General features: G+C 29.4%; 1 protein-coding gene and 1 non-coding gene across 2 annotated transcripts; both read right to left on the minus strand.

Annotated features, from left to right (window-relative positions):
* Positions 1-8951: 8951 nt before the first annotated feature.
* On the minus strand, positions 8952-9083 carry LOC119369990 (U6atac minor spliceosomal RNA). Its single transcript, XR_005177533.1, has one exon. It is a non-coding gene; the product is annotated as a U6atac minor spliceosomal RNA (small nuclear RNA).
* A 1003-nt stretch (positions 9084-10086) lies between these two features.
* DHAR (glutathione S-transferase DHAR2-like) lies at positions 10087-13666 on the minus strand. The gene is given in 6 exon segments (NM_001308749.1): positions 10087-10318; positions 11652-11792; positions 11882-11999; positions 12602-12745; positions 13352-13442; positions 13584-13666. Coding segments are annotated over 6 exon segments (639 nt in total). The 5' UTR covers positions 13642-13666; the 3' UTR covers positions 10087-10231.
* Positions 13667-16653: the final 2987 nt, after the last annotated feature.

The following is a 16653-nucleotide window of genomic DNA, read 5'->3' on the forward strand; positions in this document are numbered from 1 at the left end:
GGTCGCAATTTAGGGATTTTTTTTATAGTGTCAGTACCTTATGAAATGACAAAAATACCCTTTTTATTTGAAAAACATAGGGACGAAGTAGTATTTTTCAAACCATAGGGACTGCACTATAATTTTTCTAGTATAACATTGCAAAATCTCTCATTTGATCTCTGTGTGTTTTTGTTAACTTAACGGAAAATATGCAAAAATTGGACAGAATGCCTAATAGTGTAACAGAAGCAAAATATAAGAACAAATTAGTATATTTTAAAAAAGATAGGGACAGATTAATTGTATTTCGCAAATCACAGGAATTGTACTGTAATTTTCTCTTTCCCTAAACATACTGCAAATATGCTGCAGAAACATAAACGAGCAGAAATAGAAAGCAAAACATAAATAGATTGCTTAAGGAGTACCCTTTCCATGAGAAGGGAAAAAGGAACTAGTTTTAACACATCCATACCCAAGAACTAAACTTACCTAGATATGGAATATTATAAACAATTAATATGTTAAATGAGAAATTGAAAGGTCAAGTAATAATTGTTGGCTTGCAACTATAAAGTCAAACATATTGCTAAAGTTAAATTGTCTTTGCTATTTATTATTAGTTCAATGATTGAATATTGAGTTCATTGTAGGTGTAAGGGAAAAAATGGAATAATGATATTCCAGAAGAAGATACACATTGAATGGATTCTAATCCCACGAGGGACATGCATGAATAAGATTGTAAAAATATTGAGTTTAAAGATAAACCTCCGAGCCTGAGATTTAGATACCAGTCCTATTTATGATGGGTACTTATAATACATTTAAAGGTAAAGATTACTTTTACGCATAGCCTATAATATTATTTCAGTCGTAAAATTTCAATAAATCTCGTGAGAAGGGTGGAAAATGCTTCGAGTTTAATTAATCATGCTCAATCAATCTTTGATTCAAACGTAAGTATTAATTGAATTCAACCTAATCAAAACTCATAGTTGATTCTTCCAAAACCCAATTCTACTGAATAGCCTAACCCAATTTATAATCATATAGACGCGATACCCTTCACAAAATTATTAAGCCAAATAAGACCTGTCATTATATATTTGAAAGTTGAAATGATGATGTTTTTGGCATATTTTAATTATCTTGTCAATTTATATGACCATACTTGGATCTTCAATACACGGAAATGAGAATATTTTAGAAAAATTTTAAACAAATCCAAAAAATTTCCCAATCCAACAAAAGTTGCCCATGCCTTTGATAGTTACAATTCAACAATTTAGTGCCACAGCCAGCCCGCCAAGATGCCTTTTCGAACTTGCTATGGCTTCTTTAGCTAGGGATATTTCCCTGGTTTAGGATCTTCATTTTCTAGAGTTTATAATGGCCCTTCTCTCTCTCTCTCTCTCTCTCTCTCTCTCTCTCTCTCTCTCTCTCTCTCTCTCTCTCTCTCTCTCTCTCTCTCTCTCTCTCTCTCTCTCTCTCTCTCTCTCTCTCTCTCTCTCTCTCTCTCTCTCTCTAGTAAAAGTTTGTGGGATGACAAGGGAATTCAGTCCCATAACACTGAAAATACAAGTTGGATCTCTAAGAAACACACACACATATATATATATATATAACACTTATCGAGAGATTCGGTCCGAAAGAAAATTATATATATATATATCATAAAGAGAATGGTAAAGCACATTTAAATTCAGTTGATGATTTTTGTAAAGCACAGAGGTTTGAACGAAACTAATTCCATATTTAAAATGGATATACTCATTGAAAAATAGATTTAAAAAAAAAAAAGAAAAAGGAAAGTAGGAAAAGCAAACCCCCAAATATTTTCGAAAATTGGTGTACCCAAACTTTTTAGCATAGACTGTTAAATTTTGAAAATCAGCCGTAATTCTACTCATTGATCATCAAAATACATATATAATTTTTATTTATATAATTGAGAAGAGATTGATAGAGAATTATGATAAATTAGGTTGGGTGATCAGTGGATGAGAAAAATAATAGATGCATGTACCAACATTTTTGTGTGTTCTTGCTATTTTTCATCACAGGTTTGTCTTTTCTGTCTTCTGGTTCATCGACCAGTTTCCATCAACATATTCCCACTAGGGAGAAAAAGTACGAGATAAAAACATTAATCATGTGTCTATATAACAATAATGACAGCCTACAAAGAACAGGAAAATTGTTTGCTTCTCCCTAGATATTTCTTTCATTGTCAACCACTTCCTTAGGCCTTAGTTATCACAGGAAAGATCAACCGTTAAATTTATAATTTTTTTTTTTAAAAAATATTTTTCATAGACTTAACAGGTCGAACTTAATCAACCCTATTTATTAAACTGAATTAATCAATAAATCGAGTTTAATTTTAAGTTTAAGTTTGAGCCTAATTGTAATTAGAGTTTAATTTTTTAAGTTTGAATAATTTCAAAGTAAATTTGAAATCGAATATGCCTTAAATGAATTGAGTCCAATTTATAAATTTATAATTCTAATGTCAATTTATAAATTTAATAACATATGTTAAATGTTTGATTAATTATAATGAATTTTATGATTGTCATTGTAAAAGTATAATTTGTTGCTATCACTTGATATATACATTGTCATGAGAAGGTCAACATGACAATCTTGAAACATGTGCATTGGATATGTTTTATAATTTCTTTTACCAAGGAGGAGAGGATGAAATGATTACACTATTATAATTTGATACTACTTAATATATAAATTCACTTCAGATTGTTATTTTATTATTTTTTATGGCATCTTAACTTTTATTTTATATCAATAAACACTTAACCTTATAAAATTATAGTGCTAAATACTTTAAGTTGCATAATTATTTTATTTAATACTTCAACTTGAAAATTAAACAATTAAACACCTATTAAATAATTAAAAAATAAGAAAATTATTATTTCAAAAGTTATGCTAACTACACATCAAATCAATATTTTACATATAAAAACTAAAAAGTCCAAAAACTATTGCTATTAGTATGGAAAAGTGTGCAATATTATAAAAATTTACAAGTTTAAGTGCATGATAGGTTATTCACAAAATTTAAAGTGTCATAATGTTAAAGTTGCATAGTTTATGGATAAATTTATATATTTAGATTGTATTGTAGAAGGCCTAATGCACGAAATCACCTTGAACTTTTCCTCTTATTGCAATTTTACCGCATTTTGACTTTTGTGTCAATTTTAACATAATTGTGACCTTTTGTCACAATAACACTGTAAAACTCAATTAGGGTTTCGATTTATTATTAAAAAATATTATGTGGGATCCATTTAAGAGCTTTGATTAACTTAACTCAAGCTTAATTTATCAAGCTATTCACAAAAATAGCAACACCAAAGTGGGTGAATAATTCTCAAATGGTTTTGTTTATTGCAAAGTGAGAAGTGAGATTTGAAATTAATGCTCTTATCCTCAAGGATTTTTCCATGGTTGTTTTTGTTGTCATTTGTTTTGTTGTCCTTAGAGAGAAAAGAATATTATAGAATTGCTTAAAATATAATAAAGAGAGAGCCCTAGATTCTAAGGAACCTTAAGTAAAATTAACTCATGGTAAGAGTGGGCAAAAATAATTTTATATACTAAATTCAAACCTCAATTTTGATTTAGAGTACAATTGCAAAACAATATCATAATCGGAATAAAATTGATATAAAAATTAAAATAGAGTGAAATTGCAATAAAATGTACCCTTTATTTGGAAAAGCGAGGAAGGAAAATATTAGAAGAAGAAAAATAATAAGAAATTATTAACTTTCTTTCTATATTTATTTTTCACCCTTGTGTTTGAATACAATGAAGGAAAGAAAATAAATTTATTTTTCTTTGTTAGAAAAGAACAAAATTTTGGAGAAAAGAAAATATTATTATTAAAAATTGACAATTATGTCCTCACTTAAATAATAATTTATTAATTAACTAGAGCATTTGAGTAATTTAATGAAAATAAGTCGAATTTTCAGCTTTCCTCCATTATTTTCTCTCCAAATTAGAGATCCAAAACATGTAGATCAAGATGAAAAATAAGTGAAATATTACTTCTTTTTCTTCAATATTTTCTTCCCCTTTCCCAAACAAAAGAATTACCTTTTGCTAGATATTTTTCATAACTATTTTTTCTTTCTTCAAAAAAAATACTCTAGTAAATGCATTAGGCCATTGTAGATTGAGCTTGATGACATGTCGGATAGTTATTGGCTTAGAAATGAAAGTAAGATTAATAATAAGCCTAGTACTTTTGTCCTTTACTTAATTAGTCCTATTTGATTTCGCATGAGACAAACTACCAAAAGACATAGAAGAGCAAAGATGAAGCCCAGTTGGCTTGCTACCTGAAACATGTTTCCATCAACCATGGTCAGCTCAATCTACATCTCATTAGATGTAAAAACCAAAAAAAAATATATATATATTGCACCAAACAGAAATTACTTATTTTATAAATTAAATTAATTAATATTTCATAAGATTACATATAATATTCTGGCCTAGTTGGAGCCTCAATACCTATGCTTTGCCGGCCTATGTACAAACATTTAACTTATTTTTTCCTCTGTGTGGGAAAGAAGGACAATAATTAAGAAAGAAAACGTTTCACCGGCACTCATATATTTAGAATTTCTTCAACGTAGAAAGAAAATTAGCTTTAAAAAAATGAAAATTTCATCATTTCTCTATTATTTTCCTTCCTATCTTTTCTAAACAAAGCCATAGGGAGAATGACATTTGGATGTGCTTTTTTTTTTTTACTTCGAAAAATTTTATGTAATTTTCTAATATTTGAGATCAAACTCTACTTATATTTTTTGTCCCCTAGATTTTGTTTGGGTGAGAGTATTTATTTTGCAGGAAGAAAAATATCTAAGAAAAGGTGTTTTCTTTTTTGTTTGGAAAAATGGAAGAAAATATTGAAAAAAAAATGTAATATTTCACTCATTTTGGACTTGTTTAATTTGAAGAGAAAATAATGGAAGAAATTAAGAAATTCACTTATTTTTTTATTGAATTACTAATACTCCAAATTATTGAACAAACTTTTTATCTATTTCGTTTATACGCCATTATTTAAAAATAAATGAGAGTATTTTAAATGATAACATTTTCTTTCCTCGAAAGCTACATTTAGTTCAACGTAAACAACTATGTAATGGGATGAAGATTACATTAGACAGTTGATTTTTGTGTTTGGATGAATTTTTTTTTTCTTACTCTATGATACAAGAAATATTACAATTGTACTTTATCATTACCTAAATTAATGGAATAGACATTCCATCCAAAAATATATATAATTGTTATTGCATTACAATCTCTCAAAAATTAAAATCTAACCAAACTCAACCTCAAATTCAACCGTTTACCACCACCACCTCCATCACTACTGCCGCCGCCGCCACCACCACCACCACTACCACTACCACTCCACCATAACCACCAACTCAATCTACACTCCACACCCACCAATACATCATCACCACCACTTCAACCAACACTCCACCACCACTATCACCACAACACCACCACCATTCCAACTACTACTCCACAACCACTGCCATCACCACTTCCACCATTCCAACTACTCCACAACCACTTCTATCATCACTGCCATCATATCATTATTAATACAAAATAAATATTTGAAACAAAAGCTATTAATTTGGCAAATAAATAAAGCCTAACATGTCTATTAATCCATATCCACTGGTGATACATAACAACCTAAATTATAGTTTAAAGATTCCATATGATTATGAATTAAAAAAAAAAAAAAAGAAAAGAATGACACTATATATATATATATATGTCTCTCTCATTTGTTAGCTTAAATTTTGAAATTGCGTATGAATGTTTCTAATAGTGTAAGACTACATTTGGCGGTGAAATAGAATGAAATGGAAAATGAAACCACCAGTATTCGGACCCATTACTAGAGACCGTCTAATCCGGCTTGGGGATTAGTCACAGTTAAAGCTCATCACCCCTCCCTGCAGGTGCATTTAGTAGGAATCGAACCCGAGAGCTTTTATTAGAGAAACAACTGTTCTCATAAGCTGAGATATACATGATATTTATATTTGAAAAGTCAAAGTGGTGTGAATTAACTTTTCAGTGCATAATTTATCAGTGTAATTAATATCCATTCATCATTAATGTTCTGATTTAGTAATTAGGCATGGAATGTGTCTGCTTTACTAAATCAAATTAGTTCTCTTAATTTTAGCTATTAATCATTTGAATGAAATTCCAAATCTAATTTACTAATTTCATTCTACCTTGCGCAAGGATTTATTAATCAATACTAATAGAGAACATTTAGAATATTTTTCCTGATTTACCTAAGGTTATGAATCCTCTCTTAATTATAGAAGTATCTCTATACAGTTCCTACTATATCCAATTAATCATTGCTTATTATTCATGAATGAATGAATTTGAGTAGTTATGACATGTTGCTAGACAGTGTACTTAACTTTCAAGTATTAATTAATTAATTTAATTTATGTTTTGTTGCCAACATATTTGGAACCTAAAAAGTCACATACATAAGAACGAATATGAGAAAGTGAAAACGAGAAATCGAATTGTGATATTAAAGACAAAACTTATTATCAAGTATTCACTTGATTGATTTATGTCTAAAATTATTAAGATAAATTTTAGATTAAACAAACCTAATATTTTGATTATGATTTATTTATTTAAATAGTTAAATAAATAAATATAATTGATTAAACTGAATCTTATTACTATATGTATTATGTTTTATTTATTATGATTTATTTATTTAAATTGTTTAAATAAATAAATAGGCACATATATATTTTAGTTATAATTTATTTATTTAAAAGATTTGAATAAATAATTATAATTTATTTATTTATGACCTAGGGTTTGATATATAAGATTTAAGAGATGGTCTAACAGATAGTTCTTGCTTATATCTATAAAACTAAACATAGAGTGTAAGATAGCTAGCATCATCATACTCTTTAATCTCTCAATCCTTTAAAATAATTTTAGATTTTTTCAATTGTTCATTCGTGTGGATATTACTAGAGGTCGAACACTTGGACGAATTGTGGTTTGTGACAACCTAGCCACGTAGATTTAAGTTTCAAACAATCAACAAAAGAGATATTCTTCTAAACAATTTTATTGCTTTAATCGTTTAAACGGATCCCTGTTGGAACAATTATTTTATTATAATTATCTTATTTCACTGCGTATTTTTCATATTGAATCCCAATAGTATTGACCTCGATTTATATATATATATATATAGACACATAACAATATTATAAGTAACTACAATAGATCCACTAGGAAGAAAATGGAAATAAAAACGAAAAAGAAAGGAAAACACCTCTATTTATAGTGTTCAATGGGTAGCGCTTATACTAATGTTTATAATTTGAGAAAGCGAGTTAAATTATGCATAAGCTAACAGTTTTAGTCTTTAGGTCAATTAAATGTAATGTTTGGTTAAAGCTAAAAATCCTTTTTTTTTTTTTTTTTTTTTTTGCCTCTTTTTATGGATAAGGATGTTAAGCACTCGACTAATCTGAATTTTTGCAAAGTAAGGCTACGAAGGGGGTAAAACGCTACTTCCCGAGTTTTAACAGTGCTTTATATTCAAGCCTCGAATTCGATACCTCTTGTTAAAGAAGAAAGAATCATTGTTATCCATCTCATCCTTTAATGGTATCCTTTATATTCTTAATATAAAAAAAAATCTATATTTTAGATGATAAAAATTATTTATAGGTTTCAAAAACTAATTGAAATTAGAGATTTTACAATTTTTGAGAGGGTAAGGTAATTTTTGTTTTTATAATATAAAAATATATTTTATTACTTAAGATATATAAATTATTGTTTAGCAGAAATTAGGTAAAAAAATTTTAAAGGAGCTAGTGGTCACCTTAAACTTTTAGCAAAAAAATAAATGAAAAAAAAGGCTGAATTTCATCAAAAATTTAAATAAGTCCTAATATATCACAATACCTCAAAGTCAAACTTTATGGGTATTTTCAATTTCACCTTATTTTAACATTTCTGTCAATTTTACTCTATTTTGACTTTTTGTAGCAATAGCACCATCAATAATTAAGGATTGAATTGCAAATAAAAAATATTTCTATTATTTTTTAAAAAATTAATAATAAATATAAAATTTTAAATTTTTTTTGATATCAAATTATACCAGGCACATTTATAGATTTTGAAATACGATATTTAATACATATATAATTAAAATAATTAAAAAATTATTTATTTATTTTTAATTAAATGATTAATAATTTTAGTATACTATCAATCTAAAGATTACAAACATTAAGATTTTTTTCATCCTTAAATATAGGTAATATAAAAAAACACATAATTAAAATTTACTTTTTATTAATTTAATTTTTAACAATGCTTGGTGATTTTTCGGTCAGTAATAGAAATCTATTTTATTAAATTATTAATTAGCATATTTATTTCAAAAATTAAAAATTTAATGTGAAATTATTTTTTAGACTAAAGAAATTATTTTCAAATATTTTATTTTCTAATTTTTATCATAGTCGAATGATGATTTTAAAAAAATGATAAAAAATATTTTTATTTGCGATTCCATCCTTAATTGCAACTAAGGGTGTTATTGTTACAAAAAGTCCAAATTAGGATAAATTGACAAAATTACAAAAGCTTATAAAATTCAGGGTACATCAATATATCATGTCTTTAAGTAAAAATCTATGGCCACGAAGTCCGATGAATATTTTCTTCTTGTTTTTCACTTATTTAATGAAATTTTATTTGTTTTCACATTAACAGAAATAAATATAAAAAAAAATATTATTTTTATTATTTTCTTTTATTTTTCCCTTAACGAACTACAAAATTAGGCGTGCAAACGAGGCCGGTAAAAGTGAGTAAAAAAAATTGGGTTACAGATCCACCAATAATGGTGGGAAGCCATAACCGAACGTGTTAATAACAGGTAAGCCCAAAGGCTGTTCCCATCCCTGTCACGGGCGATGCCAACCATCCCTCCTTTGGATGAACACAGCGGCCTCTGCCAAGATAGAATTATTTAAAACCTTAGGATCACATTTATATATTGCCGATGTGGGTTTTAAAAATAGTTAGTTTGGGTCCAAGAAAAGAAGCTTATGCCAACTTCCCTCTGAAGCTACTTTAAGTCTTAATTTTGCTAATGTGGACCGATTAGCTAACTGTGCTCATTCCTTCTATAGCTCAAACCACAATTTTTGCACACGAGATGTTAAGCACTCTTTTCTCCCATTAATTGGGCTTTAGTTCGATTTTAAACACACAACCAGTGTTATTAAACCTCATTCCGGACATTAACCCAACAAAATAATCGAGTGAAAAATTCACTAATTTAACCCATGGATCATTAGTTCAACATAAAAATATTAGTTAAAGAATCGAACCGGCCAGTTCAAACACGCTATAGCCAATTTACTATGGCTCTCTTTCTAAATGGTTCAAAAGTAAAACCGCCTCTGTTTAAAATCCAACTCAACAATTTTCCATATCAACCCGCTGGTCCGGTCTGAGTTTAATAATTATGCTAAACAACTTTAGACCATCCTAAATAATACATCAACAATTTTACATATCAACCCGCTCGTCAGGTCTGAGTTTAATAATTATGCTAAACAACTTTAGACCATCCTAAATAATACATAAATATCAACCTTAAAACCTCTTGATTCAAGTAGATCACTCTCACAGTATGGATCCCATCACAATAGGAGAAACAAGAGGGGGAAAGGCAGCTATTGCTAATTAATACTCTCTCCGCCCATCGCCCATTTTATTTGCTTGTTTTTTATTTTTTAGATATCCCTGTTTGCAAAATTTCTAAATTTATATATCTAAACAATTATTTTTCCCATAATAACCTCTACGATTGCTTATTAAATGTACTTTTATTAATATTTTAATGAGGGTAAAAAAAAGAAAAATAATTTTTGTTAAATTCTTAATATGCATGTTTTTGTCAAACCATACAAATAAATCATGACGGAAGGAATAGTAAATACCAGAACTAGTTTATATTATATTATATTATATCATATTAGATAACAAAACCACTATCATCCATCATCTGAGTCTCACATCTCATACATAATTCTCAACCACAGTTCATAGCTAGAGTTCAATATATTCATAACTTGGAACTACTTCATGCATTGACCTTTGGTGCCCAGCCTGCAACCACATGTTCTGGCGAAGCCTTGGTCTTCTGAAAAGATTCGAGGGAGAACAGTGCCTGCAAAACAAGATAACAAATATTGTTTATCCATTACTGAATTCTAACTACTAGTTTGCTTTCACTTACTTCTCATGCAAATTGATTATCAAGTCTGCAGTCATATATGTGGAGAAAAAAGTTCTTATCATTCACAACTTAACAAACACCCCATTCCTATATCCACAACCTGAAATGGATCGAAATTTTAGTAATCCAAACACGGAATGGTGAAAACTATTTCTAGCCATGCTTCAATTAATTGGACCTTATCCGCCAGCATCATGAGGATTTCCCACATTCCTATATAACTACTAATTTTCATGTGTGATGTACAAAGCACATTATTCAACTCCCCCACGTCCACTGCATCATGGGCTCATAAGAGTAACACCCCATTGCACAGATAAAAAATTATCCTAAAGACAATTGGACATTCGAACAAAAACTGAGTACAATTCCAAAACTTTTTGAGTTACTATCAAACTTCATTCATGCTTTCCCTATGTCTGCTTATGAAACTCAATAGCTTGAGTCTACATAAATCCTAACGCCTACTGTTTAGATGCAGTTTTTCTGTACAAAAAGTGATAAATGAACTGCCTCCATTTGACAAACTGATTCATTTCCTAAACACTTTATTACAAACCTTAATAATGTAACTTTCAAACTTAATGAAACAACTTCATAAGCTACGTTAGTAACATTGGCATGTTACAAGGCCTTTCTCAAAGCAAAAAATGAACAGAATGCACCTAGCATTAACACATATTGACAGACCCACACCACAGTACCATAAAAGAAATCAACATGGATCACTAAACAAAAGAAGGCTTTGATAAAACATAGACACAAATTTAAGGCAGAATGAAAGGAGTACAAAAGGGAGAAAGAATAGGAAGGGCATTGGGTTGTGGCGCTGTGCCGTTTTATGTAAATTTATCTCGAGTTTGGAGCAGCTAGTCCAATGGATGTAGCCACTGAAATATGGCCATTGAGAACGAAAATATGGTTAACACAACTCCCATTGTATTTAAATCACCTACATCACAAACTAAATAAGAAAGGGAAAAGAGAGATAAAATCTCCTAGTAATTTCTTGGCTTCTCATTATTGGCATAGAATGGACAAAAGCAGAAACAAAAAATAACATATCATATGCCTTAAAGCAAATGGGAGCTCCCAAACTTCAATTTTGGGATGACTTGTCAAAACAGAATGATTCATGTGTCTGAATATACGATACCGCAGAAATTTAATTCTGCCAATCAACTTATTCAAGACTTCAAGTCAAAAATTAAACAGAAAAATCAAATTTTAACGCACATGTGATGTTAACATAATAGCCAGGTACCTTCTTGTAGCTGTGGAAATGAGTCAAGTTTTCGGGGACAGTCCACTTCTTAAAATGGCCAAGAGCAACATCAAGGTGGTACAACTTTGGTGCCAGGCTCAAATCAACCGCGCTGATCTTTTCCCCAGCAATGAATGGACCCTGATTCAATTTTCCAATAAATTAGTTTGTACTTTGAAGCGAAAAGATTTAGAATCAGAATCCAGAATTGATTCATTTTTTGTTCATACATGTGCCTTAAGATGCTCATCCAATGCCTTCAATTCCTCAAGCAAAGCCTGCTCAGATTCATCATTGGAATCCTTGCTCTTCAAGAATTTGACAAAAGATGAGAATATCTTTGAACCTCTGCAGTCTCACAGTGATTGATCGCAAGAATATGGATTCAGAAAACCTTTAAATTCAAAGCAACCTCACATACGAACATGCACAAAATCACAAACATGAACAAAGACACAAACACGTGTTTTTGCACACATAAAACATGTCCCAGAAAATCCATCCTTCAAAAAGGGAGATTAAGATAAAAGTTAAAAATGCATTTAAATTTTAGTCTGAAGAAATGATAACAGATAGAAAGCTAGTATCTTCAAGCTTTTTATGATAAAATGAATGTGAATACAAAGGAAACTGACAGAAATCTTTTATTGTGCACACAAACTTCTCAATGACCAATTCTCCTTGCAGCATAAAAAGAGATGAGAAAGCACCAAATAAATAAGCAGAACGTAAGAAAAATAACTATATACTAGTAGTTAAAAGTATTTATAGACGATAATACAATCTACATCCCACCATTTCTTCAAGCAAAACCCCCACATTTTACAGCCAAACACCAAATCATTGAGTAAAAAACATAAAAAGAAGAAAAAAAAAATCCAATCTCCAGACAGATTATCATATTAAATTACCGGAAATAAAACACATATGGGTAGATAAAGCATACTTACACAGAAGCAAAGTCTGGAGGAGTAACAAGAGATGGGTCAGGATATTTCTCCTCTAAAATCCCAACAATAACATCAGAATCTGGCACCCATTTGTCATCAATTTTCGCAACTGGCACCTTCCCTTCGGGGCTTATTTCCAAAAACCTACAAAAATAATACCAGTCATCATCTGGATATCGCATAAAATCACAAAAATTCATTAAAAAAGTACCCTTCTTTTAAAGAAATGTGTATTGAATTTGCTTTTCATAGGCCTCCACCTTATATTCTAGCATTAGATTTTCATTAATTTTGGTAAAACAGGTTAAAAGTCAAATCTACAAAAATATGGTTTACCGAAATGAAATCCCTCCCTTTTCCCCTGTGCTCGAACAGTGATTTTTAAAGAAAAATGAGGTGTTTTGAATTTTAGTTTAATACTTCTTCAAGTCAACAACCATATAAGCCGCTTTCTTGGTTCTTCAAAAGCAAACCATCAGTTTCCTTCAATTTAGAAAAATCACATTTCCTCAAGTTAGAAAAATCCGCATATACGGATAACCAATTTGCCAAAACAACAGGAAAGAGAAGGCCTTAAAATTGTACAAGTAGCTAGTGTAATCAGATATACAATCCTCCATTTGCACAATCACGTCAAAGAAGCATTAAACCAACAAAAGATTAAAAAAAAAAAAAGAATAAAAGTTAGATAATTTATTAATTTAAATATACAGAGCAAAAAAAGAAAAACAAAACGGTTGATTGTGATACCATTGAGGCTTGTCACTGAGATTGATCAAGTGCATCTTGTAGGTAAGTTTCTTCTCTTCCAAAGTCAAGAGAACTCTTTGGCAAAATGGGCCTGAAAAACACAACATCAAAAAAAAGAATGAAAAAGCCAACATTTGATCAATACACATATGAATAAATAATATCAAACGCACATATGTATATATAGAGCGAGACAAAGAGCGGGACAACGAGCGAGAAAGGGAGAGCATACAATCTCCAAGAACATCAGGAGCACCAGCAGCAGCCTTGACACAGATCTCCAGAGCCATTTCCTCGGAAAATTTTGCTTGGAATCTAGGGCGTTCTTGATTGGGGGAAGAAATGAAGCATGTAGAAGAGACGGTCCCTGCTCCCTATTTATTTCTGCAGTTACTGTGGTTCGGTTTGGTTCGTTTTAAAAGCTTTGTTGAACCAAATTTAAAGTGGTGGTTTATAAAAAATTCAAATCAAATTAAACCATAAAAGATACTCGATGGAACCAAATTCATAAAGCCCAATTGCTTTAATTTGGTTAAATTTGGAAGTTTGGCAGTGGTTTGTAAACTTCAAATGTGATAATTTAAATATCAAAACAACAACGGAGGAAAAAATTGTTAAAAACAATTAAATAATATGAAAAATAAATATACGGGTGCGTTGTTCAAATTACAAAGATGTTGCTTCTATTTCATAATACTTGTAACATGTCGACATGCCCTTTAAGAAAATTAAATTTATCTATGTTATAATAAATTATTAAGCAAATTGACTATATTACTCTTATTTAATACTAATTCTTTAAGAAAATCATTAAATTGAAGTAATAATTATTGACTATATACAAATGATAAATATGGAAAAAAAATATATTTATTATTCCATGGAACCACAATGTGACAAGTATTCTAGAACAAATTATTTTCTCAAAAGTATTATTGATTTCTTAAAAAATAAAGAAAATTAATTTTTCATTCAATACAAAAATTATAATTAAAAAATGAATTACGTTTAATTATTTTATTCAATTTTTTCATATTTTATAACATTTCACAAAAAAATTCTACAACTCAGTTGTATTAGAACTATATTCAATTAATTTTTAATACAAACAAGTTCAAGTAAATTAAGATTTTAAATTTTAAATTTAAATATAATTAGTATAATTAATTAATTCATTTATAATCTATCTATCTACCTACATTATATATATATATATATATATATATATATATATATATATATATATATATATATATATATATATAATTATTTTTTAAAAACGACTTTAAGATTTTGTAATGTTTTTATATTTATTTTTTATTTTTCAAATAATTTTTCTCTTTTCTAATATTTAAAATTTTTACATAATTTTTATTAGTTAAAAATATAAAAGTTATTATTTTATTTCTTTTAGTAAATAGCTAGTCTTTTTTAAATCTATTGTAAAAGTTGGAGTGTTAGTTGTATTTCAGCAAACTCTGTATCGTTGCCAAGTGGTAAGGAAAAATTAACTCTTATTACTTAATAAAATAATTATTAACGAAATATTTTTCACAGGTTTTGACATTTTTCGTTGAAACCTCTTCGATAACAATGTTAAATGGGATGAAAATGAACATAGTCCGAATGTTAACCACATTCTTAGTATCACATATTTCAATATGGATATATTATGAATAATATTAATTGGCACTTTAATTAAGAAAGAGTCAATTCGTGTAGATAGAGACTCCCAAGAACTCATTAATTATAGGATTTTCAGCTGAAAGTGGAGGGAATGGTGAGCAAACGGCAATAATTTTTAATTTTTTAAACTTTCCCAAACTAACTCTTTTTGTTTGAAATTTGAATTTTCCTCATTTTCATAAAGTTTTGAATATTTTCAATTAAATGTGCGCAAATATAACGAAAATATGTAGTCAAAATTTTTGATACTCTCAGTGTCTCCTCAACTTCTATAATATTCCTTCATATAAATTTGAAACATAACAAAAACATGTGATTGCATTCATAAGCTTTTTCAAACAAAGCATAGAAAGAGGGGAACTATAATTCTTGCATCATGAATCTACCATTTTCATTTGATCTTAATGAGTTTCCAACCAATTTACCCACACATTCTCAAGATATGTACATAACTTTCCAACTACCAAATTTGAACTCCTTACCTAATGAAGAAGAAAGCATTGTGGTTTTCCTAAAATGAGTCATTTCCAAAATATTCTTGCAGGCAATGCAAAAAAAAGAAATAAAAAGAAAAATATACTTGATGATTTAAAGGCAGATAATAAGGTATTGTTAAAGGCTGTCATCCAGTCCATTCCTACATACACTATGAGTTATTTTTTGATGCCAAAGAATATCTGCAATAAAATTGAATCTTTAATGGCTTAGTTTTTGTGGTGTCGAAAAGGAAATAAGAGAAAAATTTACTAGGCTCAATGGAAAAAAGTATGTCTATTAGAAAAAGAGGGCAGTATGAGCTTTAGAAATTTACACTATTCTATATATGGCCATGCTAGCTAGACTATGCTAGAGACTAGCTATGGTTGATAGCTCTTTGCTGGCTAGGTTCTTGAAAGCTAAATATTACCCAACTAAATTTTTGTTGGAAGTTAAAATAAGAACATGACCTAATTATGCTTCGCAAAGTCTTATGGAAGTCCGGTGAATCATCCAAAAAGGGACTAGATGGCTTATTAGGGATGTTAGTACTATTTGAATTTGGAAAGACAATTGGCTGCCAAACCAATAAAAATATATACTACAATCTACTCTAATAATCTTGGATAAGAAAGCTACGATTAATGAGCTCTTTGATGTCAACATTAGTGGTTGGAATACTTATATTATAAACACCATCTTTGTTCCACATGAGGCAACTCTAATATGTAGCATTCCATTATGCTTTAGAAGGGATACATATATGCTAGCATGGCCGGCTACTAAGAACACTTTCTTTTCAATTCGCTCAGCTTATCATCTTGCTTTTCATTCTGTTGTTGCTTCTAATTTTGCAAGATCTTTGGAGACAAACGATGATTCCTTTTGGAATGTTCTTTGCAAAAAACAAGTCCTAACAAAGGTGAAGCACTTCAGGTTTCATGCCTGCAATGACCAAATGCCTTCTAAAGTTAATCTACTAAAGTAGTAGGTAGAGATTGAACCGATATGTGAATGTTGTGGAGATCATGAGGAAACATTGACTCCCGTGTTGCTTCAATGATTAGAATTTTAGAGAATCTAGCTAGTAACCCCTTGCACCTCCAACTTCATGGTACTCTCAACTGTATAAGGATTGG

The sequence above is a fragment of the Jatropha curcas genome, chromosome 6, assembly GCF_041381405.1.
Source record: "Jatropha curcas cultivar XTBG-Jc1 chromosome 6, XTBG_Jcur_1.0, whole genome shotgun sequence".
NCBI lineage: Eukaryota > Viridiplantae > Streptophyta > Magnoliopsida > Malpighiales > Euphorbiaceae > Jatropha > Jatropha curcas.